The sequence below is a fragment of the Mustela nivalis genome (assembly GCF_964662115.1).
Source record: "Mustela nivalis genome assembly, chromosome: 3".
Classification (NCBI taxonomy): Eukaryota; Metazoa; Chordata; class Mammalia; order Carnivora; family Mustelidae; genus Mustela; species Mustela nivalis.
In genome coordinates this window covers 174,670,416-174,698,118 of record NC_139022.1, presented here as the reverse complement: position 1 = coordinate 174,698,118, position 27,703 = coordinate 174,670,416, and the positions used below count along the sequence as shown (strand labels likewise).

Genomic DNA, 27,703 nt, shown 5'->3' with positions numbered 1-27,703 from the left:
TAGGAGCCCAACTCAGGGCTAATGCTTGTGGTGCTGTTTGTGTTTTAAGGCACTTTTTAATATTAGTCTGATGCCAGACAGGATGGTCTGCTGTGTACGGTCACTAACAGTTACTTGCAAGGCCCTTGTTTGAAATCGTAGCTGCGAATATCAGAATGTCAGCTTTAAAACAACCCTGGGATTTCCTACATCCGGGCTTAGAGATGACACCAACTTTCTGAGTATCAACTGAGGGTTCCCTCTTTCTCCCATTTATAATTAAGCTACTCTTCTCCATGGGGTAATTGTTACATAAATGATGTTTTCCATAATAAAAGGAAAAATAATGTTATACGTGATTATCACTGCAATGTCATTCTCTAAAATATGTATTTAGAAACTAATAATTTTTTGTGTTTGTTTGTTTTTTGAAATAGGATGTGCCAATGGGCCAGCATAATTTTCAGAATCGCACCTTGAGGTATGGTATTTATTGTACTTTCTTATTTTTAAAGGCTTTTTAAAAAAATTTATTTCTGAAAGTGATTATCATCAATTAGAGTAACTTGGAAGGTCATTTCTTCTAAAAAGAGCAGCTCCTTGCGAAATGCTCAATGAGATTGTTTTCAGCTTCTAAAAATATAATTATCAGTATCATGTTATCGGTTTAAAAGAGGGAAAAGGAAAACAATACCAGGTAGTAAGCACATTAGAACTTTAAATAGTTTTTCCTAAAAATGACTATTCTTAATATGTGGTAAAAAAAAAACTGAATTTTCTTAAAATGAGTATGTTGCTTCAAATTACATTGTGTGTGTGTGTGTGTGTGTGTGTGTGTGTGTGTGTGTGTGTGTGGAGTCCTAGAGATATAAGCAAGAAAGGTCTGGCCTTTCTATAGTGGGAAGGCCTGACAACATGCTCATAAAAAGAGAAAAGCTGGGGCGCCTGGGTGGCTCCGTGGGTTAAGCCGCTGCCTTCGGCTCAGGTCATGATCTCAGGGTTCTGGGATTGAGTCCCGCATCGGGCTCTCTGCTCATGGAGAGCCTGCTTCCTCTCTCTCTCTCTCTCTCTCTCTCTCTGCCTGCCTCTCTGCCTACTTGTGATCTCTCTCTGTCAAATAAATAAATAAAATCTTTAAAAAAAGAGAGAGAGAAAAGCTTCACACAGTGTCTGCAGGTCCCCTGTCCCCCCCAGCCACAGAGCGACCGGCACTAGCCCTTTTTCATGCTCCTCTGGCTCTTGGGTTAGCGTCCGTATTGGTTGGGGAGTTAAGTATTTCTTATTGAAGTCATTAAGACAATTACTGAAAAGCCTAAACGTAAGTCAGCCTTTCTTTTCCCACAGAGAAGTGAGTTTATTCTGTAGAAAATGCATTGTATGCAAGTATAATCAAACACAGATTGTCATTTGCCGTATCCTTGCAAATAGCACACCTTATTCCAGAATCTTCTGTGTGACTTCATTTGTTTTAATGAGCTCTAATTCATATTTTGTGTCACATTTGAAATTTCAATATTGAGATATAGTACTTAGAGTCCTATGTTATGAGGGGGCTTTGGAAGCATTAAGTGGCACATTAATAGAGAACTTATGCTAATTTAGGAGCGTGGTGGACCCTGCGAGATGCCTTGAGAAGGTGTGACTCTTCTAGCCAATAAGCCACTGGCACATCCGCAAGAGACCGGCCACGGAAATTCCATAGGCATCTTTTCACTTTGTGTTCCTCACTTCAGTTCTCCATCTCCTCCTCTCTGGGATCTGCTTCAAGGGTCTATTTACCGAAATGAGGGTGGGGTCGCCTTGCCGAGGGCCCATGTGATGTGGGCAGCGGCCTTCCAGGCTGACTGATGTGTGGAAGACAATGACAATAAGCCGTCACCTGGGTCCGTATCAGGCACGTGGAAAGCCTCACATCATCCCTGCAGGTCACTCCAGCGTAGACGCTGTGCTGTGAGGCATGAGGGGTCGGGAGAATGCCCAGAGGCACACGGCTGGCATAGGCGAGGCCCAGATTTGTGCCCTGGGCTTGGAACCCGCATTCTGTGCCCCACTCCGCTGTCCTGTCCTGCCGACCTTGCTGGGAGCCTCTTCCATGTCCGTTCCATGATTCCATGTTCCTCTGATGCCTGGATCAGTGGCGGCCCCAGGGTCTTGTGGAGAGAGCACCACCTCCAAATCATACCCACTGGGGCTGTCCTCACACGTCCTGGTGTCCGCCCATGGCCTGGGTTGTAAAACCTTCATGAGCCTGCAGCCTGGCCGTTGAGCCCGCTTGTCCTGGGATGGAACATTCTCTGGGAGTTATCCCAACCTCCTCCCCACATCCTCGGATACAGTAGACCGGGCATGGGAGTGGGGCAGGTCAGGGAGGGGGCTCAGGAGGACGAATGGGAGGACAGCGGAAAGCAGGTGGCCCAGCGGCAGGAACACGGGCAGGACAGCCAGAAACACCTGACGTTCGAGGACTAAAACCCGAGCTGGCAAGTTACGAGTTCGCGGGGTAGATTATTGGCCCCGGGGCTGTGCTGTCATTCACCACAGCAGAGATCCCAAAATGACAGAGACAAGGAACCGCTGTGTTAGAATTGTTTTCCAGATACTAAACAGTCGACGTGTACTCACACGCACACGGGCTGCTCCGTGCACCGCTCGCAGAGCTGAGTCCCGGGCGGGCGTCGCGTGAACTAATCCTACAACAGACTCACGGAGGCAATGCTCTGCGGGGCCCCGGGCACACCTTGGAAGGGTTAGGTTTTCCTGGGAGCCCCCAGGGACCTACACTCTTCTCCCATTTGGCCAGACTTAGTGAGCAAGCAAGCCACCAGCTGCCGTCCGCAAACTCGAGAGTGGGCAGGGGCCGCTGCAAAGGACACGAGGGAGCTCCTCGCCTCCAAGTGAGAATGAACCATCCTAGATGATCGCTAAGTTAACGTGCTTTTTATAAAAAAAAAAGAGAGAGAGAGAGGTTTTAAAAATGAATGTGCCTTCTTCCAAGCCTTAGAGTTTGGCAGGTTCACCCCTCTCGGTTGGGTTCGCTCGTAGCCGGAGGTGGATCGCGGCGGAGCATCGGGCCGTTGAACCCGGAACGCCCGGCGCCCGTTTCTAGAAAGAAGGAGCTCAGGGCACCAGCCTGCCGGCGGGGCCGGGGTGATGGGGAGGCCCGGCCGTCTCGCTCACGCTACTCTCGGGAGATTTAATTACAGATAAATGTGACCTGGCTGTTCTCGTCTGCATCTAGAGGCGGTTCTGAAACCAGAACAGTTACTGCCACGTCAGCGTAGGAGGCCTGTCGGATGAGGGATTGCCCCCCACCCCCACCCCGGGGAGCGCAGGGAAGCCGAGGGCTCGCCTCACACTGGACCACGAGACTCACAGGGGCGCAATTCTGATGCCCGCTGGGCCGGGCCAGCTTCGTGGGGCTCCCGTGTGCTTTTCCTGTACAATTTTAATGTACAATTTTTAAAAATAGGGATTATTTTTAATTTTCTCCTTTATATCATTCTCATGCTCATGGTCACATGAACCTTGGGGAGCTCATGCTTTCGGCCTAATTTATTAACAAGGCATCTTTTATTATAGCTGAAGATTATTTTCTCCTAAGAGTAACTGAGTGTCTGTAGATACATGTACGGTCTCCTATGACGAGTGCTTTCAAATACTGAGGAAGCTTTAAATGCGTACAATGAAGCTTTGAGATGCCTCAGAGAAGACTGTTGTTCTGCGAATTCTTGAACATTGACCAAGGGAAACACGAACAAGGAGCAACTGTTTATTTTTCAACCAGCCCAGATTTTTGCAGGGGAATTCCAAAGCCAGTGTGCTCTGTCGTAAAGTAAGTTTTACGAAGGCAACAGGTCAAGAGCTAATGCATCTCTTCGGACGCAAAGTTCTTTTATCACAAACACCGAGAACATATCTCCAGCTGCTTTTTAACGCCAGGTGTCATTTCGGTCTCAGTGACGACACTGTGAGGCAACACTTCACTGCACCCGTCACCAGCTCTAGTCCCTTTGCTCAGTCCCCAGAGAGGCTGGTTGTCAGCGGAGGAAAGCCTGCTTCTCGGCTCTCCCTTCCTTCCTGCTTTTTTTGTCCGTGGACAGAATGGAACGGGGGTTTCGGCATCATAGAAAAACAGCCTTCATATTTGCCTTAGTCACCTTCTCTCTCGTAATGTCTCCCTTTTCATACAGAACCAAGTCCCAAAAGAAGAGATTTGAAGAAGAATTAAATGAAAGGATGATTCAAGCAATTGATGGAATTAATGCCCAAAAGTGAGTACCTCATGATCTTAAATGATCATACATTTTTTTTTTTAATTTCAAACCCTGTTATTTGAAAACCGTCTCATATTTTCCACGAATTTCACCACAAACTCTGTGATACTTGCCGTGACAAAGCCATGCTTTTAGAAGCCATCATTCCATTCACCGCAATTGTCCTTAATCATGGCTTTTGGTCATTAGAAAATGTTTCATTCCTGCCTAAGAAATACTCTCCAAGTAGATTACTAAAAAAACAGCATGAGATATAAACACAGAGGAGAAAATCATAGCAAACTATGTTCAGTAACTAACACTTTTTAAAGATCAGTAAGAATGCCACGTAGGAAAATCTGAGTTGTTAATATGCGACACTCTCTATTCAAAATGCACTTCTACCCATGCACAATCTGGGAACATGGACACACCTGGGTTCTAGGTTGTTGAAGAAAGGTTACGAGCATTAGAATCTGAATTCAGGGCAGCAGCGGGAGGAAGAAAGAGTCCTTGGGGGACAAAATATCATTCAGTCTATGAGCTCGTGAAGTCTGTGAATGTCTCTTCAGTCTATGAATTGCTATTGTGGTTTTAAATGGTCTAGGAGGTGTGGAGCTGGGGGTGGGGAATTAAACAAGGTGTTAACTTTCACAGCCTGGATGGACTTAATGACTACATCCGCTGGCCTTGAATTCTCCTTAGGTCCATGTGTCATGGCTGAGCTCCTGGAGGGCAGCAGATAGATGACCATGTGGTGCCTGGTGCCATTAGACACTCAGTGAGGGTTTGTTAATTTAAATTGTAGCGAACACATCAGTAGGTCCAAATGAAAGGCCTTAATGAAAAAGTTTCCATCCTACGGAAACCAGACTATGTGATTTTTATCACGAAAGTTGACTCATGAAAAGTAAGAATGATTTTCACTTGAACTCCCTGCTTCCAAAATGATGTTACACGGCTTTGAAAAATACGTACCTTTTCTAGAGTGTTCCTTCTAAGCAGCCATTTTGGACTACTTACATGGCTGATGAAAGAACCGCACAAGTGTAGGTTTGTGTATGTGGTGCGTGTGTGTGAGATTGTATACGTGCACAACCGAGTGTCTGGGCGGGGCCCGAAATGCAATTCACATGTGCTGGCAGGTTGAAGCAACACCTCTCTGAGCCCCTTTGCATGCCCCAAGTAGAGAAGGCCTTCCACCTGTCATGGTGCAGGACACACCAGCAGCGCCCAGAGAAATGCTCTGCTTTGCTGGGCTCTAAAAGCAATATGAAAATCAACCTCCTCTCTGCCCCACTGGAAACCTCAACACATCACAACCCAAGAAACCTGCTTACCTGGAGTTGGCTGGCAGCCAAAACCTAGGGGGATGTCTGAGGGCATGTGGATGGGTGGCAGGGTATGTTCACTCAGCTGGAGGAAATCACACCTCCTACTTGGGACCCACCAGAGGAAGACACAGCATCAGAAGAAAGGCAACACCTTGTTCCTGACGAAGTTAGCAGATTACAGTAATTATGTTAATAATAGAAAGCCCGTGCATGAAGTCAGACTCAGCACGCCTTCCTGTAGGACCTCTACCTGCTTCAAAGACCTTTATGTCCACCTTTTAGAGTGTTCCTACCAAAGTGGTTCTTAGAAAACTTAATCATTGGCTTGGCTTTATTTTGGCCGAGGCGGCTTTCAGATTCTGTGTGTGCTGGATCATTCCGTACTCAAATGCGTGTTGTGTGAACACCTTTGTCCTTCTGTGTCGCTTTACTTTAAGGTAATGTTTAATGCTCGTGTAACCGCTTAGGTTGCCATTTTCCCAACACGTTTCAGAAATGAAACCGGGAGCGATGTCGTGCTGTACTCAGACGTCAGAAGGCAAGTTATTGAAACGGAAGCTAGTTGGCGTGCTTCCTAATGAGCTTCGGTCCTATTCTGTTCGGCCCAAATCATTACCTCTCTTGTTCCCACATCTGATGTCCTTCTGATCTTTGAATTTCATCTGGGGGAGACCATGGGGACTCCAGGCTTGATGCACCATTCCGTTGTGTCCTGCGACAGACAGGAAACGGTGTTTCAGGTGCGGATTTTCCGGTCTGAGTTCATCTGCTCCCCTCACGGGCATTTTGTGAGCAGGGGCAGTGTGGGCTTGGCATCCAAGACACAGCACAATGTCACCTCTCAAAGCCCCAGGAGAGAGAGGAGAAATCACCACACAGTGCTCAGGGCAAGGTGCCCCAGATTCAGACTTAGCCCAGGTTGGCGAGGTGAGAAGATCAGGCACCCCAAGATTCAGTATGTGTGATGGACAGAGCGAATGCCCAAGGGCAGGACAGACGGACTGGAGGATCTCAGACCCCAGGGCTGAGCAAGGGTGGGTCTTTCCTACGGAGAATCCACGCGCCCACGAATACTACCTTTCCCCAAGGTCCCAGGGCCTGAGCGCACCATCAAGGCCACCGAAGCGTTCAGGTTGCGTACTGCTCAGACAGGTGCACTCATTTGCTGGGGCCTCCGTAGCAGAAGACCACAGACCGGGGGCTGAACTACAGACCTTTCCCTCTCACAGTTCTGGGGGCTGGAGGCCCAAGATCAGCGTACCAGCATGGTGGGGTGCTGAAGACCCTCTCCGTGACTCACAGAAGCCTTCCTGCTGTGTTCGTAGGGCCCTTGCTTGAGGCTGGGCTTCTGGTGCCTCTTGTCATAAGGACATTCATCTCTTCCCATAGGGCCCCACCCTTCGGCCCCATTTAACCCTGATTGTCCCCATAGAGGCCCCATCTCCAGACATAGTCCCACTGGCAGGTAGGCCTTCAACATACAAATTGGGGGGATACGGACCTTCAGTCTGTAACGGTAGGAAAGTGACTTCCTTTCTATTTTAGTGTCCTCTTTGCTGTAAGAACCTACATTTGTCCATTCCAGAATAATTGTGGGTGAGGAGGTGGGTGTACTGATTCCCCTCTCGCAAGTCAGGATCTCATTTAGAATTTCCTTTGACCTGGGCCTCGCATTTAAAAAAACAAAAAACAAACAAACAAAAACCAACTTGGGGCAAATCAGTAGAGGATCACTCGTTGTGTAGTGCCGGGGTGGGGTTGATTTTCCTCATCCCATTGCCGTGTGGGTCAAGACTGACGTCAGGGCGCCATAAGTAACACACATTCCCTCCCGTACCTTCCTTCCTCTTCCCTTCTTGCCTCTCTGGAGTCCCAGTTCTCAAAAATACTTGTCCAGATCAACCCCCGCTAATCTTTCCTTTTCCAAATATCCAAATCCAGTTTATAAATGTCTGAGTTTCCTGCAAATCAGTGAAAGGGATTGATCCATCTTTGAGAAACTATGGATGGTGAAGCCTGTGGGGAGAAGATACTCTCGTTCCTTCTGAGGAAAAGGTCAGAAGAACCCGGTGCTCCTGGCTGAGGAAGCTCAGCCCGGGAAGTGAGGCCGGGCCTCCAGCACCTCCTGTCTCCCGGCAGGACACAGGTCCCTGACGGGGACCCAACCAGGCACAGGGCTCTGCTGATTGACGTGGAGATGCTTTTACTTCTACTTCATAAATTTCACTCTTAGTTTATTTCCAATCGTAGATTACCCAGAGGCATTTTGAAATTAGATTTTTCTTTCTTGATAAAGGGGAAAAAAACCTGTTTTGAATTAGTTACCTGTGTACATTATTCATAGTTTAATATTCATAACAAGTACCCAGTTCTGAAAATGAATATGGTTAAAATTTATCTAGGATTTTATTTTCTGCTCTTTTTGCTATTCACCAAACTTTGATTTTTCCAGTTTCATCAAACAGGAAAATACCACATTTCTGCAGCTGGTACAGTAATAAGAAATACCAAGATAACTTTACATCCCTGATACCTAAAGCTTATTTATAATCTTGAACCAAAAAGTATTTTTATAGCTCTCACTTTAAATGGCCTTCATTCTAGAACACATTATTGACTTCTGTGCCTCTGTTGAAAGTGCACTGTCTGTCGGGTGCGATAGCCTAGCCCATGACGGTGCCTGCTCGGTGTGAGGTTCTGGGCATGGGGCTGTCCAGGTAGACCTGGAGGAGCCCCTCTCAAATGTGCTGTATTAGTCTTGCATTAACTTTTCGTCAGCCCTGATGAGAAGCATCCCACCCTGATCCATATCAGTAGGTTTGGCTGTACTTTCCCATTACAAGGTCAGGTGTAATGGTTGACTTGGCCGTCTTTCCTGGATCTTCAAATCCTTATCCCCCAAAGAAATCTCATGCGGTCAAGATCCATAGACACCAGTGAGTAGGAAAAGTACCACATTAAGAAATTCATGTGAACTGATAAGTGTTTGAACAGATACAACATTTTTTAGAAATCTATATAAAACAATTTTGTCTCACATCCTAATATATATATGTATATATACATATACATATATATATATATATACTATAGTGTGTGTGTGTGTGTGTGTATACATTCTCCCTGTATATTTATGTATAGGTATAGAAATAGATGTAGCTAGGGGCACCTGGGTGGCCCAGTCGGTTAAGCATCTGCCTTCTGCTCAGGTCAGGATTCTGGGGTCCTGGGATCGAGTCCCCGCATGGGTCTCCCTGCTCAGAGGAGAGACTTTCTCCTTCTCCCTCTGCTTCTCCCTCTCTCTCTTTCTGTCAAATAAATAAAACCTTTACAAAAAGAAATAGATGTAGATATATGGTTATATGCACTTGCAGATATATGCGTTTATATACACGTATCTAATGCATACACATATATAACTCAGGTTATTTTTTATTATAGAAGTATTTAAGAAAAGTGGGAAACTAGAAATGTAGATTCCTCAGTGTAATGACCCAAACCAGGTGATAATATATTTTGTTGGTATTTATTTCCAGATTTTTTTAATACACAGATTTTAGTTTTTCCCTATTCTCCTTTATTTTAAAATTTTTATTGTGCTGTGTTAGTCACCATAAAATACACCATTAGTTTTTGATGCAGTGTTCCAAGATTCATTGTTTAGGCACCACACCCAGTGCTCCATGCGATCCGTGCCCTCCTTAACACCCACCACCTGGGTCACCCATCCCCCTACCCCCCTCCCCTCCGAAACCCTCCGATTGTTTCTCAGAGCCCAGAGTCTCTCACGGTTCATCTCCCCCTTCCATAACCCCCCTTCGCTTTTCCTTTCCTTCTCCTAATGTCCTCCGTGTTATTCCTTATGCTCCACAAGTAAGTGAAACCATATGATAATTGACTCCCTCTCCTTGATTTATTTCTCACAGCAGAATCTCCTCCAGTCCCGTCCATGTTGATACAAAAGTTGGGGATTCATCCTTTCTGATGGCAGAGTAATATTCCATTGTGTACATGAACCATATCTTCTCTATCCATTCATTCATCTGTTGAAGGATATCTCAGCTCATTCCACAATTTGGCTATTGTGGACATAGCTGCTATGAACATTGGGGTACAGATGGCCCTTCTTTTCATTACTTCTGTATCTTTGGGGTAAATACCCAGTGGTGCAATTGCAGGGTCATAGAGAAGCTCTATTTTTAATTTCTTAAGGAATCTCCACACTGTTTTCCAAAGTGGCTGCACCAACTTGCATTCCCACCAACAGCTTAAGAGCATTCCCCTTTCTTCACATCCTCTCCAACACTTGTTTCCTGTTAATTTTGACCATTCTAACTGGTGCAAGGAGGTATCCCAATGTGGTTTTGATTTTAATTTCCCTGATAGCTAAAGATGATGAACACTTTCTCATATCTCTGTTAGCCAGTTGTATGTCTTCACTGGAGAAGTGTCTGTTCATGTGTTCTGCCCATTTTTTGACATGATTCTCTGTTTTTTGGGTGGAGTTTGAGAAGTTATTTATAAATCTTGGATATCACCTCTTTGTCTATAGTGTCATTTGCGAATATCTTCTCCCATTCTGTGGGTTGCTCCTTTGTTTTATTGCCTGTTCCCTTTGCTCTGCAGAAGCTTTTATACTCATGAACTTAAAAGAGTGTGTATCTTCCCATTTCATTCATCTTTATGTCATCAAACGTGCATGTACTTTGTTACTGGGTATGGGACTGTTCCAGGCATCACCTGCCCAGCTGGCTGGGGCTTACATCAGGTGTCACCGTTCCACTTGTGAGTGTGTACAACGTTCTAGAGCAAAGTTCTATCCTTAAGCTCTTTGTTTATTTCAGCCGCCTTTTTAAAACCAATTTCTCAAAGCCAGTCAGTGTGTAAGGATACATACTTCCATGTCATTTTTATTTACTTTTTTTTACTTTCAAACAACTGAGGGAATGTTTGTATTACACCCAAGTGTTTATGTTTGCATCAACATACTACATTAGTGGTCTGAACTGATTGTTTATTGTGTTGATATTTTTATTCATTTTTGAAAATGCATTCAAGCAAATTATTTTATCTTATAGAAATGCAAGGCATGACAATAGAAATATTTTCAGTAAGTGTGCAAGAAGCAGGATCTTCTCTCCCAGAACTTGGAGGACACTCTAAATGGTTTTGATGCTCTGATGTATTGCTTGCTATAAGCTAAGAAAAATGATGCTTCTCTATGAACCATATTTTTCAGGGGATGAACCTACCATGTTGATTTTGGTAAAATATCTGGAACTAAATTTACTGCTGAACCTGAATCCTTTTGATGATTTATTTCCCTTGTTATTTAATTTGAAGAGTGAATTTGATATCCCAACTCGTTTGTAATAGCTAATTTCCCAAGGAGGGCCACATGTGAATACCAATATTATATGTATACATCCTATTTTAGTCCTAGACTGCATACTTAGTAATTTGGTATTAAGCATTTTTTTTAAATCTTCAATTTTGGGTGATTTACACTAAAGAAAGAAGAATGCATGTGATTTTTTTTTTTGAAGTTTCAGATTATTGGTTGGAAGTTTGGTCTTATGATGTCTGTCTTTTTTTATTTCCAGGCAGTGGCTGAAGTCTGAAGACATTCAGAGGATCTCGCTCCTATTCTACAATAAAATACTAGAGAAAGAAGTAAGCTACTTTTTTCCCCTCAATCTTTTTTTCTGAAGTACAAGTCTTTAAAAACCTGAGTATCTGGCTGGCCTGTCACCATGCTCGACACTCCTGGTGGGAATGGTATTTGCAGCAGCTCTGAGATCTGGGGCTAGGGGGAGGGGACGGGGGCTCATAACTGTTTCTCTCCATGGCCTGTTTTCTTACAAAAAGTTTTTGAAAGAAAATAAAATCCTTCAAGAAATCAAGAAAAAAGGGATAAAGTTGCAGTTTGTTACTGCAAAATTAAATCACTTTAATTTTTTAACAAAGGTAGGAGTTACATTCAGCATGTGTTTGGGAGGATTGGAAACCCCAAACTTCTAAGTGTTTATTGCACACAAACACTTGCACACTTGTGAAGTAAGAGGTCTGGCAAGGGCACACAAAGAAGCAGACATCAGGCTCGACATGCTGAACGTGGATTTGCTAAAATGAATTAAGTTCTTATTGCCCAAAAAGCAACCACTCTTCTAGGTCAGTTTTATTGTATTTGCCTTTGTGTGTGTGTGGATCTAGAAAAAGGAATGAGGCAGACATAATTTTTTATCATCCAACTCTATAATTACAGGCTTAGTTTGAACAAAAGCTACTATATTAATGGCAGAAGTTGCAGCACTGGTTTTAAAATGCTCTTAAGAAAATTCATTATTTCACGGATACTGAGTAGAATGCCCAGACTCCACGCAGGCTGAATCTCATAGCTGTACCCAGACCGTCTTGTGTGTTAGCCGTCAGTGAGATCAGCGGTCTACCTCTACGTCAAGATGCTGACTACAGCAGTTTACTGAGTGGACGTCTGATATAACTCATCGTTACTATTGATCAGTTTATCTTCAAATAACTTTAACAGATACTGAGGGTTACTTACTGTTTAAATGTGAAATGATTCCTGCTTGATAGAAATCCATTTCCTTTATTAATACCGCAAGGAAATTCCAATTCATACCTGACAGAAAGCTCAGAAGAAGGTAAAAGCTAAGAGTGCAGTGGAACATACAGAGCAGAATCGCGTTTCTACAGTTTCGTAAACGTAGCTTCTTCACCAGCGCACACGTTATCCTGGCCATCGAGCCTCACAACTCACCAAAAAAATATTCAAGTAAACAGAACGTGATCATTTTAAAATGCACCTTTTGCTGACAGTCTCCTGGTATTACATATTTGTAGGGCCAACTTTGAGGCAAATTTTAGACAGCTTTGGGATTTAAGCTCGCTTTCTGTCCACCTGTCCCCAGCGTGCTCTTGCGGTGACCACCAGCAGGTCCAGACAAGCCCACAGAACCATCAGAGACCTGGAACAAAGCCGCTGGCCTTCTCCGTCTTCCAAATTTCCTTGCTACCTCCAAGTAGCATTGAGATGAATAATAACAGAAAAGACTAAATCAATAAAATTAGGAAATTGCATTTCCAAAATACTCTTCAGAAGTAAACTAATTAACCATCTGCTATCCCCGCGTGGCTGTGGACCTCAGACCCACAAGGGGCCAGGGGCACAGGCAGGGACCATGCTGGGACGGTCCCTTCACTCCCTCGTCCCTCTGGTCCGGTGCTCTCTCTCCTTGCCGGAGTGATCCAGTGGACTTGAAATGGGTTTCGGAACAGTTGGCCTCTTAAAAATCGTGGTTTTGGGAAGAAATTCTTCCGTAGCTCTTTGGAGGGAGGAAGCGCTCATTGCTGGAAATGGGCATCGTGTAGCTCCTTTTGTGCCACATTGGCCTCTTACAACTGTGACGCGTGCAGCAGGTGGCGGCAGGCTGCCGGCTGGCTGTTTCGGCACCCCCCTCGGAGAGCAGCACTCACGGTTTCCTTCTTGTCCCCTCAGTACCGAGCCACCGCCCTGCCAGCGTTTAAGTACTACGTGACCTGCGCGTGTCTCATTTTCTTCTGCATCTTCATTGTGCAGATCCTAGTATTACCGAAGTAAGTACCTGCGGTTCCCAGTGGGACGTGCCCCATGCATCGCGCTGCGGGAGCCCAGATATACTGAAGGGTGGGAGAGAATGCAGATTAACAAACAGAAGGGTCGGATCACAGGGGAGGGCCAGTTCACTTTGTATCTGTGAAGTTAAGTGGCTCCCGCGTTCATGCTTGGTTACAATAATATTGCATTCTCAATGTGGATGTATTGATTCACCTTATAGGGATTTTTAAAAAATAAATTTAGGGGCACCTGGGTGGCTCAGTGAGTTAAAGCCTCTGCCTTTGACTCGGGTCATGATCTCAGGGTCCTGGGATCGAGCCCCACATCGGGCTCTCTGCTCAGCAGGGAGCCTGCTTCCCTTCCTCTCACTCTGCCTGCCTCTCTGCCTACTTGTGATCTCTGTCTGTCAAATAAATAGTCTTTAAAAAAGAAAAAATGTTATCTTCTTACTTGATTTTTGTATTACTCTGGTGCCCAGTAGAAGAAATGCAGCCTAAAAGCTACCCAAAAAGAGCAAAATCTCTGGACTTCTTTTTTCCTAATAAGCAGGTAATGTTATTGTGTATTGAAAAGACAAAACCTTCATTAGTTGTGTTTTTTTTAAGAATTTATTTATTTATTTGACAGAGAGAGACAGCACAAGCACAAGCAGGGGAATGGCAGGTAGAGGGAGAAGCAGTCTTCCCGCTGAGCTGGGAGCCCCACATGGGGCTCACACCCAGGACCCTGGGATCATGACCCAAGTTGAAGGCAGTTGTTTAACCTATTGAGCCGCCCAGGTGACCCCCTTCATTAGTTTCGGATGTAGTGTTCCACGGTTCCTTCTGTGTATAACAGCCAGTGCTCACTGCAAAACGTGCCCTGCTTAATACCTGTTACCGGGCTAAGCCATTGTCCTACATCACAAACTAATGAAGTACTATGTAGCCACTAACATAACATAATAAAATAAAATTTAGGAAAAGAAAGGACAAAACCTGCTCTGGGTTTTCCATACGCAGCCATCCCTCCGACTCCAACTTCTCCCTGAAGCCCACACCTGCCACCTTTCTGGCTAGAAGCGGTCACTGCACAGCTCACCCAAATCCAGAAGAGGGACGCTTAGTGTGCACACTTGCACACTTTGGGGTGGACTCCTCCTGCCATCTCTGGGTGACAATCCAGTCACTCTGGGGTTGCTAGCTTGCCTTTCTCTCGTACCTTCTTCAGGAACGCCATCGAAGTCAACCGACTTTGCTTAAAGTAATGGCTTCTTTCTCATTCTGTAGTCTAAGAGAAAAGAAGAAAACGAAACTTTTGTCTTTTTTCTGTAATTGGGGATGTAGAAAGAAACTCGCAAGACAAATCTTCTTTGCGTTTATCAACGCTCTGTAAAGGCCAAAGCAGCCATTTTCAAGCTAGCAGGATCCGGCTGTGTGTTCGCATTTAACTTCAGCAGCACCTGGCCACAGCTGGAATTGCCGAGGCTGGGCTGCATTTTGTCTCATGCAGATACTGAGCCAACTAGAGAGAAAGGGTCTGCCTTTCCCCTCCACGCTCCGAAGGACGTTCTTCTGAGAGAGAAGCAGCACAAAGGCATTTGTAGAAGTCACACGTCGCGGTATAACTCACACGTGTTCACTCCCAAGCTCTCTGTCCCCTTTTAGAGGAGGTTCCCAGTGAACTTCCTCTTCCCCCTGGTAAATTTGCACTGAAACACCTGGGCCGGAGGAGTTCTCCTTCTAGACTTACAAAATCGTCAATGGAATTTCTCCATAGCAAAGTATCTGTTTTACACCCGAGGAAAGGTAACGGATTAGACGCCTTCAGAGTTCCAGGCCTGTGCCCCTTGGTAGAAGAGATGAGCAGCTGAACCCACACAAAGCTTACCGAGGGAGAGCCGGAGGCCGCTAGAGAAGTCTCATGAGGGAATCCATTCCCAAGGGAAGTGCGCCCTTATCATTACTCTCCGGTGATAAATTCACTGATTTTTCTGCATCTTCCTATTGAATGAACATCTTCATGTTTCCCACATCATAATTAAGACTGGGATTATCACCCATTAGAAGGAACTGGAAGAGAGGAAAGACTAGGATTTTCTTTCTCAAACCATCCATTTTATTACTAAGCAAAATAATTCCTTTTTATGCTATGTATTTTATTTATTTTAATCCGCGTATAATCGCTACACCGTGTTCTGTCAGTTTCAGGTGTGCGACATACTGATTCGGCCGTTCTGCACGCTACTCAGGGCTCATGACCATAAGTGTGCTCTCAGTCCCGTTATCTCGTTCCCCATCCGCCCGCCTGCGCCCCCTTGGCAACCACCATTCTCTGTTTTAAGAGCCTGGTTTCTTGTTTGTCTCCATTTTCTTTCTTTGTCTTGTTTCTTAAATTCTACGTAGGAGTAAAGTCATATGACATTTGTTTTTCTCTGAATTTTTTAAATTAGCCCCTAGGTCCATCCATGTCGTCACAAATGACAAGATTTCGTTGTTTTTTTATGGCTGAGTAATACTCCATTGTTACGTATACCTTATCCAGTCATTTACTGTAGACATTTGGGCCACTTCCGTATCTTGGCTTTTGTAACAATGCTATAGTAAACATGCAGTGTGTATTTCCTTTCAAATTGGTGTTTTTGTTTTCTTTTCTTTTCTTTTCAACCTTCATGCACTCTTGGTGGGACTACAATATGTTGCCGCCACTGTGGAAAACAGTAGGGAGGTTCCTTAAGAAATTAAAAATAGAATTACCATAGGATCCAATAATTGCACTACTAGGACGTTTTCAAAGGTGGTGCTAAAGAAGCCAAAAATTTCCAGGGACCAAGACAAATAATTCATGGGATCACACTCTTCAGAAAACATCAAGGAGATATCTCTGTCTTTTCTTTTCTTTTCTTTTTTTTAAGATTTTATTTATTTATATGACACAGATCACAAATAGGCAGAGAGAGGAGGAAGTAGGCTCTCTGCTGAGCAGAGAGCCTGATGTGGGGCTCGATCCCAGGACCCTGAGATCATGACCCGAGCCGAAGGCAGAGGCTTTAACCCATGAGTCACCCAGGCGCCCCTGTCTTTTATTTTATCTCTCTTTTGTGTGTTGTATCTTGAAGACGACTCATCCAAGTTCCTTCTCTCAGGCATCGTCACCAATTCCTAGTATGTTTCTCTTGAGCAACAAGTTGATTTTGAGCATCAGCGTAGTGAAACCTGTGCTGGTTGCTTTCCCTCTTTGTGCCAGCTTTGGCAGAGATCAGAATAGGTCTGCGGACACTTCTGAAGGAAAGAGTTGAGACCAGAACCTCCTATGCCTGCTTCCTATTACATTAACATTGTATTATGTCATATTATAATGTCCTCTTCCTTCCTCCTTTCCATGCTAATGTCCTCATCTTTCTTTTCCTTTGTAAACAATTCTTCTTGCAAAGTATTTCAGAGATACTGCAACATACAGAGCATGAGATGATAAACGTGTGTATGCGCAATCCAGATGGTACAAATTTAATCTGGTGCTACCTTCCTATAGATCTGTTCCTGGGTTCTGAGGCCATTATTGTTTGGGCATACCTCCTCTAAACATCATCTATGCTTATTTTTTAATTCAATCTGATGTGTTTTCTGATAGATTAATTTGATAGATTAATGTGTTTGATTTTGTTTCTGATGTAGAGACTCACTTTTCCCTCTTTTCAATTACTTTGCTTTTCCTGGCACACCTTCCACTTTCTAACTTCAGAAGGATTGATCCAGTATTCTGTATTCTTTTCTTTTCCTTTGCTAGTTGGGATTGCTCTTTCTCTCTCCTCCTCGTCTGCATGCATGCATGCTCACTCTCTCTCTCTCTCTCTCTTTATAGACACACTTACAGTCCTGTATATAGCACACATATATAAAGTGTATGTGCTCACATAACGATGTATGTAATAACTCAATATATATAGTATTAAGATATTCTGAAGTTGATCATGATATCTTCTATGTAATTTTTCTTAGAACTTCTGTTGCAGATGGTAATCATAGTATTTATTAGATTTACTCTTGTTCTTTACCAATTTGTTTATTAGTGCCTTTTTTATTGAAGCATAATTAATACAGTGTCATGTGAGTTTCAGGTGTTCAGCAGTTCTAGGCATTTCTCGGTGCTCATCCAGAATACTCTTAAACCCCCTTACTTATTTCACCATCTCTTATTTCAGTTTCTCAGTGTTCCACGATTCATTGTTTATGCACCACACCCAGCGCTCCGTGCAATCCCTGCCCTCCTGAATACCCACCACCAGGCTCACCCGTCCCCTAGCCCCTCCCCTCCAAAACCCTCACCCTCTTTAAAAAAAAAAAAAACTATTCATTCAAGTTTATTTCCCTTCTTTCTGATATCTGTCATTTATTAGTTCCTTCCCTGAGGGTCTATGAGTAGCAGGAGCTCCTGTTTTTTCCTTTATATTGAAATATTTTTATCTGCCTTATTTCACATTGGCTCTTGAATAGTAGTTTAACTGAGTATAAAACCCTAGGTTACTACTGTTTTTCCTTCGTATTATGATGATGATATCCTGCCCATGTCATCATCTGTCGCTGCTGGTGAAAGGTCTTCTATCAATGCCAGCGTGTCCCCTTTCACCCAGCCAGTGTCTCCGGCGCCCCCGGGTCTCAGGCCGTCCCTCCGCGCACGCACATTTGTTCTTCTTCACCTATTAGCCGGGGTGTGATTTTCCATCTGAAAATTCACATTTTGGCAGTTTTCTGGCATTACCACCTTATATATTCCTTCTATCTTTACTTTTTCCTCCTTGAAATCTTACCAGTTGAATATTGTGCTGTTCATTCTGGGTTCCAAGTCTTATACTATTTCCTCAGAGTTTACATGTCTTTATTTCCCTGCACTGCATTCACTCTGGTGAATCCCTCATGCACACTGAGTGTATAATTTCAGTGATTATTTATATCTAAGATGGCTGTTAGGGTCTCTTGAAAATATGAATTTTTTATAATTCCATATTTTACCTAAGGATTCCATTTTTAATTTTCCTTTATTAGCATAATAAACACATCGTATGAAATTGAATAAGTATATTATATGAATACAGCACTCGTTTCATTCTGTTATGATGGTGTATAAATGAATGAATTCTGCTGTGCGGTCTCTGTGATGACTCATGGTGGCACGTCTCTTTGGGTCATTTAACTGTGAGCTCACCGGCATCAAAGGCTTGGGTCCATGGAAACTCCACATACTCTGAGTTATGAAGGCGTTACTGTGATATGTTTTTCAGTGTCTCTCTGTCTCTGGGGTTCATCAGTTCAAGTCAAAGTATTTTATTAAATTCGGATCAAGGGTCAAGTTCCCTTCACTAAACAGGTCTTGTGAATTTGACTAACATCTTAATACAGAGCAAGATTGGGGATATCATTTCAGGTTGATTCTGCTTCCACTCATCACTCTAGTTAGTCGACATCCCTGAAAATTATCAGACTGCTAGACAGAGTTTTTATGTTTCCTGTTTCCTGGTAGGACAGTGGTTTATGGCTCCTGACTTTATTCGAGAGCTCAGTTCCAATTTCCCATTAAGGAAATGCCTGACAGCACCCCCGCCTTGAGTGGACATTAAATCTCACACTGCAAGGCCTGTGTCAGCCCCTGCTTCCTCCTGGGCTGTTTTGCATCAATACCCCTCACATTCTGCTTGTGAGTACCCTCGGTATACAGAGTATTTTCTCTTCTCATGAGCTCGACTATCTAAAAATAATAATTTTGTTATACTTTGTGAAACCTTTTTGTCGGGATAATGTTTCTCACTTCCTCACTTCTGTTTAATGTGCTGAACTCGTTGGTTTTCTTTTTTTTTTAACTATTTATTTATTTGAGAGAGAGACAGACAGAGGGAGAGAGCATATTAGGGGAGGTCTGGGGGGAAGCAGACTCCCCATTGAGCAGGCAGCCTGATGTGGAACTTGATCCCAGGACTCCAGGATCATGACCTGAGCTGCACGCAGTCGCTTAACCAGCTGAGCCACCCAGGCGCCCTGTTTGTTTTCTTTTGGAGAAACTGCCTCATGTTCTTAGGAAAAAGGAGAAAAATGACTAATAAGTGAATGAATGAGTGCATGAATAACTAATAATAGAAGAATGCCTGACCTCGAAATGATAATCAAGGGGAATGTTTTGCCTAAAAGAGGGCCAAGTATCATCCCTGTTTGACACAGAATCATAAATCTGGCTCTAATCTCAGAATTTGAATAGTTGTAATTAAATTATTGGTTGACTCCTCTTTTTAGGCTTGTTCTCTTGCTTCTGTCTGCCTTGTACTATATAACTTTATCAGAAATGTGAGCCACCTTCAAAGACCAAAAATGATCAAACCTGAATTGTTTCTTTTTAAAGATTTTATTTATCTTTTTGACAGAGATCACAAGTAGGCAGAGAGGCAGGCAGAGAGGGGGGGCGGGTAGCAGGCTCCCTGCTGAGCAGAGAGCCAGATGCAAGGCTTAATCCCAGGACCCCGAGATCATGACCCGAGCTGAAGGCAGAGGCTTAACCCACTGAGCCGCCCAGGTGCCCCGAGCCCAATTTGTTTTTGCAGTTCTTAGTACCTTTATTCATATTGTCTGCCAAGCTAAGTAGATTAAACCAGGCATGGGCAATTGTTACAATAAGAATGATTTTTTTTCTAATAAAATTTAGTTAAATATCATGTGTTTTATTAACCCAAGTTAAATTAAGATAATGATATTTTACTTAAGCAGAATTAATAATTATAATCTTAAGTATGTGAGATCTATTATTTCTGCTGAAATTCTTTGATACTTATTCCATTGTTTATTTTAATAATCAATGCCCATTAATTCTTTAATAGTCATTTCAAAAGAGTCACTTTCATTTTGGTTTTATCTCCAAAAAGGAGAAAAAAGTAGAAGAAAGTTTAATGGGAGAATCATTCATGTCCATTGAAAGTGGACTTGATTTTCTGAACAGAAATGATGGAAAAATAACAGTTATGGAGGCACTTCTCTTTGGTGGGCAACGAAGCTGGTAGATCCAAATATTGGTACTGAGAAAGTAAGTTACTCCCGGCAAATGGGTATGAAATTTAGGGGAAATAAAAAAGGAGGCAGGAAGGAAAGAAAGAAAGAGGGAGAAGGACGGAGGGTGGGAAAGGAAAGGGAGGCGTAGGGAGGAGATAATTCTCACGATCCAAGATGAAATGAACCGTACAGTTTTGCTGAGATCAGCAGAACCCTGCTGTGGATTCAGGTCATCAGAAAGTAAGGAAATGCCTCACAAATAGTAGTTTGAATGTAAGATGGCAGTTTAGTTTTTCCCCATTAATCAAAGGCCAAAGATTACAGTCTGGCACTCCGATCCTTTGGATTCTCGGGGGGACCTGGGTCCCGCCAGCACTCATCCCTGCTTCCAAGAGACTTCGCTCCTCATCCTTCTTCCCTACAACGGCAGCATCCACGTTCCGAGCAACACGAGGGAGGAACAGACCCAGAAGCAGAGGGCAGAAAGCATTCATATCAGCTATCTCTTGGGGAAACTTAGAAGCTACCTCGTGACACTTGGGTTTACAACCCAAGACAGATCGTAGTCACATGCGTGAACCTGGCTCCAAGGGAGGCTGGAAGGAGTAGTCTTTGCTCTGTAGGACAGGGTGCCCATCTGAAAATGCTGTCGTCATGAAAAATGGAATTCATGAAAATCAGTATTCTCTCCAGGAATGAAAACGGATTTGTGTTGCATTTAGCTGTGTATCAGTGGTCTAGTAAGATATGAGGAACCCTAACAAGAAAAATGGTGCTGAGCGTGTTTTCACTCATTGAAACAGGTCACAGATCTTCACTTTTATACCTGGGGATATAACTGAGCATTTGTTATAGAAATCGAAATTCGTAATAGAAGCGCATACATGTACCCGGTCACAAGGGGAATCATTCCACAATATTTACTGAGCTGCCGGATCCTAAGCATCGCTAGAGATGCAGGGGAAGCACCGGCACCCCCCTAAATGCCCTTTCTCTCACATAACTACATTCTAGTAGGCGGCGCAACAGTGATGCGGTAAACAAATACACATATGATAGTTTAGCAGTGATGATCTTTAAGAAAAAATGAGACAGAATGGGACACTCTGGAGCTGTGGAGGGTGGCACTTCAGATGAGAGCGACCAGGGAAAGTATCACGAATCACATGACATTGAAGCAGAGGCCCAAACGACTTGAGATGGGAACTGTGTGGCTCCCTGGCAGAAGAACATTCCAGATGATGGGACCCACGGTATGTTCAAAGAGCCAGGGTGGTGGGAGCAGAGTGAGCCAGGTGAGAGCTGTGGAGGATGGGGTCTGAGGCGCAGCGTGACAGCAGGTGGTGTTGACCCTCCCAGGCGATTGGGAGAACTTGGGGTCCGATGCTAAGTGTGACAGGAAGCTCCAGAAGGTTCTCAGCTGAGGATGTGATCTGGGTATGTTTGGAAGCATTGTTCTTGCTGCTCTGCATGGGGCAGGGGTTTAGAAATAGGAAGACCAGGTAAGGTGGTGGCTGGCGCTGGCACCAGAGTAGCAGAGCAGGTGGGAACTGCGGGGGTAGCTAATGAAGAACGATGGAGACAGTCTTGCTACTGGATGGGATGTGAGCGATAAGAGAAAGCTGAGTTCTGTGGGGTTTTTAATGTTGGTGTTGGGTTTGGTATTCGGCTGAGCAGCTGGGAAAATGGTGTTGCCATTTAACAGGAAGGGAGACTCTTAGGGGGAGAGCAGGTGGGGAGGGCCGTGAATCAAGGACTCAGTTCTGGATCAAAGACATGTGTGTGCATCCCACACAGCCAAGTGCTAGACCTTCACAGAGGGAGGGGGTGCGTGAGTCCCAGGTTAATGGAGGAGCCACAGTTTGGGAAACGCAGCATGCGGGTAATATTTCAATCCATCAGATGGGATGGGCTCACCTAAGAAATGAGTATAGGAAGTGGAGACTGTGGGTCTTCTGGGGGAATAATGCGTCTGAAACTTCAAATCTTCAGCCCTCATGGCTGCTGTGGAGTGGAGGCTTTTTGCTCTGCCTAATACAGTTCCTTCTCCCTTTCACCACCTCACAGGACCTTCAAGTGGCCAGAACGTCCCAAAGTTCCTAAGTCCCGTTATTAGAGAAAGGCTGCTGTGGTCTGTAATGATGATGAATATTTAAATGCCTCTTCTCCTTCTCAGCTTCTGACTTTTTTTGTTTTAATCAAATTCCCTTTAGTTTCAAAGTTCTATCACCTGTCACTTAAACCAAGGGAGATAAAGGGGGTTTTATGGCTGCGTGGTAACTTACAGTTAAGAGAAAAGCCTTCCCTGAGTTCGTATCATCCTCGCGGAACACCACGTAACAGATGTGAACAGAGTGTTGATGGGAGAATCTGCATCGTCCTTGGGGGAAGGAGGTGAGGGCAAGGAGGGAGGAGGGCCATGGAAGTCATCACATGGACAGAATTCCAGGTAAAGACGCCATTATTCACTCACAGAACCAGTTTATAGTTAATTCAGCTTTCAGATATTTGCAAGATAGTGCAGGTCTGTTTCTGCTGGATTTTTCCCGCCTGCAAATGTGCTTTCTCACCCACATCTGACCACCTGTAAGCAATAAATTGACTGCAGGAAAAAAAAAACTGAAAGGAGAAAGGACCTTGTCTCAAATCAGCCTTTTCCATATACTGTAACAATATACTTGATTTAAGTGCCAAAGTCAAAAACTATCACTATAAAGTTTAACTGTTCTCACCTCATGACAGGGAAGAGTCAAGTTTGCTTTTCAGGGAGTATATAAATCAATTATGCTTGTGTGTTAAGCAGAAACAGCTTTGCAGCTAGAATGTTAATTAAAATTTACTCTTCTACACAAACATCTGGGTATGCTTAATGAGCCTGAACATGGTTTTGTTAGAGCAGTCAGGATAAATGGTTATAATTAAGAGCTTTTGGCCAGCCATTACTTTACCTCATGGTGTTTCTTGTTCCCTGGGATGAGTGGTCCATCTGAACAAGAATGCCAGTGAACTATGAACATGAGAGCTGGACAGCCATAGGTTTGAGGTGCTCTGGGTCTGAATCTCAGGTTGTGACATAATGTTCTCGATACCAACTCATATCATCTGCAAATACAGATAAGTTTACTTCCTCCTTTCCAATGTGATGTCTTTTATTACAATTTCTTGCCTAATTTCCCTGACTAGAAACTGCAGTGTGATATCAACAGGAGTCACAGCACACATACATTCTTGTTCATGATTTTAGGAGGACAGTTTAGTATTTCATCATCAAACGTAATGTGACCTGTAGGTTTTTCAGGTATGCCTTTATTAGGATAAAGGAAATCCCCCCTTTTAATCTAGTTTCTCAAGTGTTTTTATAATAAAAGGATGTCAGATTTTATCTAATGCTTCTTCAACAGCTATTGAGATGATTGTATGGGTTTCTTTTCCTTTATTAGTATAGTGTATTATACATTAGTTGGTTTTCAGATATTAAACCAACCTTGCATTTCTCATATAAATCCCACTTTGTCATATTATATAATCCTTTTTGTATGTGACTAGATTTGGTTTCCTAATAGTTTGTCAGGGTCCTTGTGTCTATATTTATAAGACACATTGGTCTCAGTTTTGTTTTCTTAGGAAATCTTTGATGTTGATATGAGGGTGATGCTGGCCTTATAGAATCAGTTAGAAGCTGGTCCATCTTTTTTATTTTCTGGAAGATGTTAAAAAGTAGTAAAAATTCTTCTTTACATGTTTTGTAGAATTCACCAGTAAAGTCATTTGGGTGTGAGCTTTTCATTGCAAGTAATTTTTGGTTTGGGTTTTGTTTTAAATACTAATTTAATCTCTTTTATAGGTCTATTCAGAGATTCTATTTCTTCCTGAGCCATGTCTGATAGTCATAACTTACTTTATTTAGCATTTAAATTCAATTTAGTTAACTACAGTGTATTATTAATTTCAGGGGTACAATTTAGTGATTCATCAGTTGCATAGAAACCCTGTGCTCATTCCATCCAGTGAGCTCCTTAATGTTCATCACCCAGGTACCCCTTCCTCCACCCACTTCCCCTCCAGCAATACTATTTGTTTCTTATAGTTAAGAATTTCTTATAGTTCGCCTCCCTCTCCATTTTTATCTTTATTTTTTCTTTCTTCCTATGTTCATCTGTTTTGTTTTTTAAATTCCACATATGAGTGAAATCATATGGTATTTGTCTTTCTCTGACTTATTTCACTTAGCATAATATACTCTAGTTCATCCATGTCATTGAAAATGGCAAGATTTCATTCTTTTGACAGCAGAGTAATATTCCAATACACACACACACACACACACACACACATATATACATACATACCATATCTTCCTTATTCATCCATCAGTCCATGGACACTTGGGCTCTTTCCATAACTCTTTCACTGTTGGTGAAAATGCAAATGGTGCAGCCATTCTGGAACACAATATGAAGGTTCATCAAAAAGCTAAATGCAAAATGACCCTATGACTGAGCAATCGAACTACTAGGTATTTACCCAAAGGGCACAAAAATACTTATTCAAAGGGACGCATGCACCCCAATGTTTATAAATGCATTATCAGTAGCACAAAGGATGCATTTTAATTTTTTTAAGTTTTTATGTATTTATTTGAGAGAGAAAACACAAGGAGGGGCAAGGGGCAGAGGAGAGGAGAGAAGAAGACTCCCACTGAGCAGAGAGCCCGATGCAGGGCTCAGTCTTAGGACCCTGAGTTCATGAGCTCAGCCAAAGGCAGGCACTTAACCAACTGAGCCACCCAGACACCCCCAAGGGATGCATTTTAAGTACAAAAACAAGTTGGGATAGAATTAAAAGGATAGAAGACATGTACCATCTAAACAATGTGAGAAGGTTACTGTACATAGAGTAATAACAAAGTAGACATAAGGGAAACAAGTATCAACAAAGACATTAAATAATAATGAAAGAGGCAAATCATCAGGAATGAAATGTACATAATGCCTAAAACAGAGCTATGAAATAGATAGAAGGAAAAAATGTTAAAAATCAAAGTGTTTAATAAATCTACAATAACAACTAGATTTTTAGTATCACTTTTGCTTGCTTATTGTATAAATAAGGGTATAGAAAACATAAACAAGATTATGTACTCCTTGAACCTGGTATTTGTAGAACACTAACCCAGCTGTAAAATACATGTGGTTTTAACTACACATGGAACACAGCCAAAATATATACTAGGCCATAAAAGCATCTTGACATATTTATAAAGATTGCAGTAAATTTGAGAAGATAAAAAAAAATCTTACAGTGTGATGTCTAACCACACCAAAATCAAAATAGAAACGAAGAACAGAATATCTAAAGTATCCCCAAATATTTCAGCATTAATCTATATGCTTTTGAATAACCTATGAGTCAAATTTAAAAATCAGAAGAAAAATTAGAAAATATTTTTAATATCGAAATATAACCTACCCAAAAACGTGGGGTATAGCTTGAAACAGTAGTTTAGAGAGAAGTCTGTAGCTTTAAAATGCTTATATTAAGAAAGAAGAAAGGGTTAAAATTTGCTGTTGAACTTTTGATTTAGGAAACCAGAAAAAGATGAGCAAATCAAATAGAAGGGAATAAATACTAAAGAAAGAAGAAATCCATAAAATACAAAATAACTAATACAGAAAATAAATAAAGCAAAAGTTGGTTCTTTGAAAAAGTTTAAAAATTCCTAAACAACTAGCAAGACTGATCAAGAAAGAGAGATAATCACAGAATCACAGAGCACCCAAACTAATGACAGAAGGAATAAAAAGGGATTCACTACAGATCCTATAGACATTAATGGAATAAATAAGGAATATTAAAAATTACTCAAGACCATAAAGATCTATAATTTGCCTAAAATGGGAAAATTCTTAACTCTACCAAAACTGACACATAATGGGATAGAAAATTTTAATGGGTATATATCCACTAAATTTACTAAATTTTGTCTTTGAAACCTTCTTTCAAAGAAAACTTCCCACCATGGTGATTTATTTGTGAATTCCACTGAACACTTTAAGAAAATATTGCCAAATTTCATAATTGTGAGTGGATTAAAATGTCCTATCATGGAAAGAGACTCAAGGATTGAGGCTAAAACCTAAGGCCAACTCTGTACTAGTACAGGAGATCTTGCTAAAATTAAAATACAAGAAAGGTAAAAAATAAGGATGGAAAACAGCTATTCTGGGAAACAACTTACAGGAAAAGGAAATCTGCAGGAATAAAAATTTCTGATGACATGGAATCAAGTGGAAGGCATTCAGTACAAGAAAAAGAAAGACTTGTACAATGGTAGAGTCACCAAGAGGACTTAACAATCATAAACCTTCACACACTCTAGCATCTCTTTGAAATAAAGAGAAGCCATTAGAATGTTCAGATATATTGACAATCCCACAATCCTAGCCCAAAATATTAATACATTCTAAAATTGACAGACCAAATTGAACCATTAAGTCAGCCCACTGGGAATCTGACTAACTCATCCGGCTCTGACAACAGACATATTTAGAGAACATGCTTTGTTTCCAGCAAAAAGAAATACCTAATATTTTTAGAAATCTGTAAGATACAATAGAAGTAAATCATGTTCATCACACCCTAGGAGAAAAATAAATTGTTAAAGTGTAAATAATGGAGACCACAATCTCTGGTCAAATCTAATAAAATTAGAAGTAACAGGAACGGATCAAAAATAATCTCCTTGTGGAATCTATAAATTAGACTTCTGAATAACTCTTGCATTAAAAGGAAATGGAAGTTGAAATTATGGGCTTTTTAGAGAAGAACAACAATGAGTAACTACAAATCAAAAGCTGTAGGATTTGGCTAAAGCAGTAGTTATAGAAATATTTATTTCCTTAAGTACATTTATTAGAAAATACAAAAGATTGGCAATAAATAACAATCAAGAAAAAACTTCAAAAGTCTGATCTAGAGAGAAAAAGAAAAAAAGACATTAAGGTCAAGAAAACAATGCTTCAAAAATGGAGACTTTTAAAATTAAAAGAATATTATGTAGAATATTTTACATTTGAAAATCTAAATCTAAATTTTCCAGGAAAATTATCAAAATTGACTTAAGAAATAGAGCCAATAATCAAGACAGAAATGTGACACGTCTGCTCCTAAAAAACAAATCTGGGTCAAAAATACAACCAAATGGGCATAAATCCTGACCACACCACTTAATAGAGTTATGACTTCAGGCAAGTTTTCAACTTCTCTGGTCCTCAGTTTCTCCTTGGTAAAATGAGGTAATGATAATAAATGTTATCCATGATTATTGTGAGTATTAAGTGAATTCTACATATAAAGCCTTTAGAATAGTACTTGGCACAGAGTAATCTATCTTCATATCACCCATCTCTACCACCATCACCATCATAACCATCATGGTCATTATCACCATCACCATCATCATCATCATCATCACCATCATCATCATCATCAAGATCACCACCATCACCATCA

At 42.2% G+C, this 27,703-nt stretch overlaps 1 protein-coding gene across 1 annotated transcript in view; it reads left to right on the top strand.

Moving 5' to 3' along the window:
* The window catches only part of ADCY2 (adenylate cyclase 2), a 406,568-nt gene that overhangs the window by 298,558 nt on the left and 80,307 nt on the right, over positions 1-27,703 (top strand). Inside the window, exons 11-14 of the mRNA XM_082723386.1 lie at positions 417-460; positions 4,170-4,250; positions 11,170-11,239; positions 13,086-13,183. Of these exons, the coding sequence (XP_082579512.1) occupies positions 417-460; positions 4,170-4,250; positions 11,170-11,239; positions 13,086-13,183 (293 nt within the window). The remainder of the gene's footprint in view (positions 1-416; positions 461-4,169; positions 4,251-11,169; positions 11,240-13,085; positions 13,184-27,703) is intronic.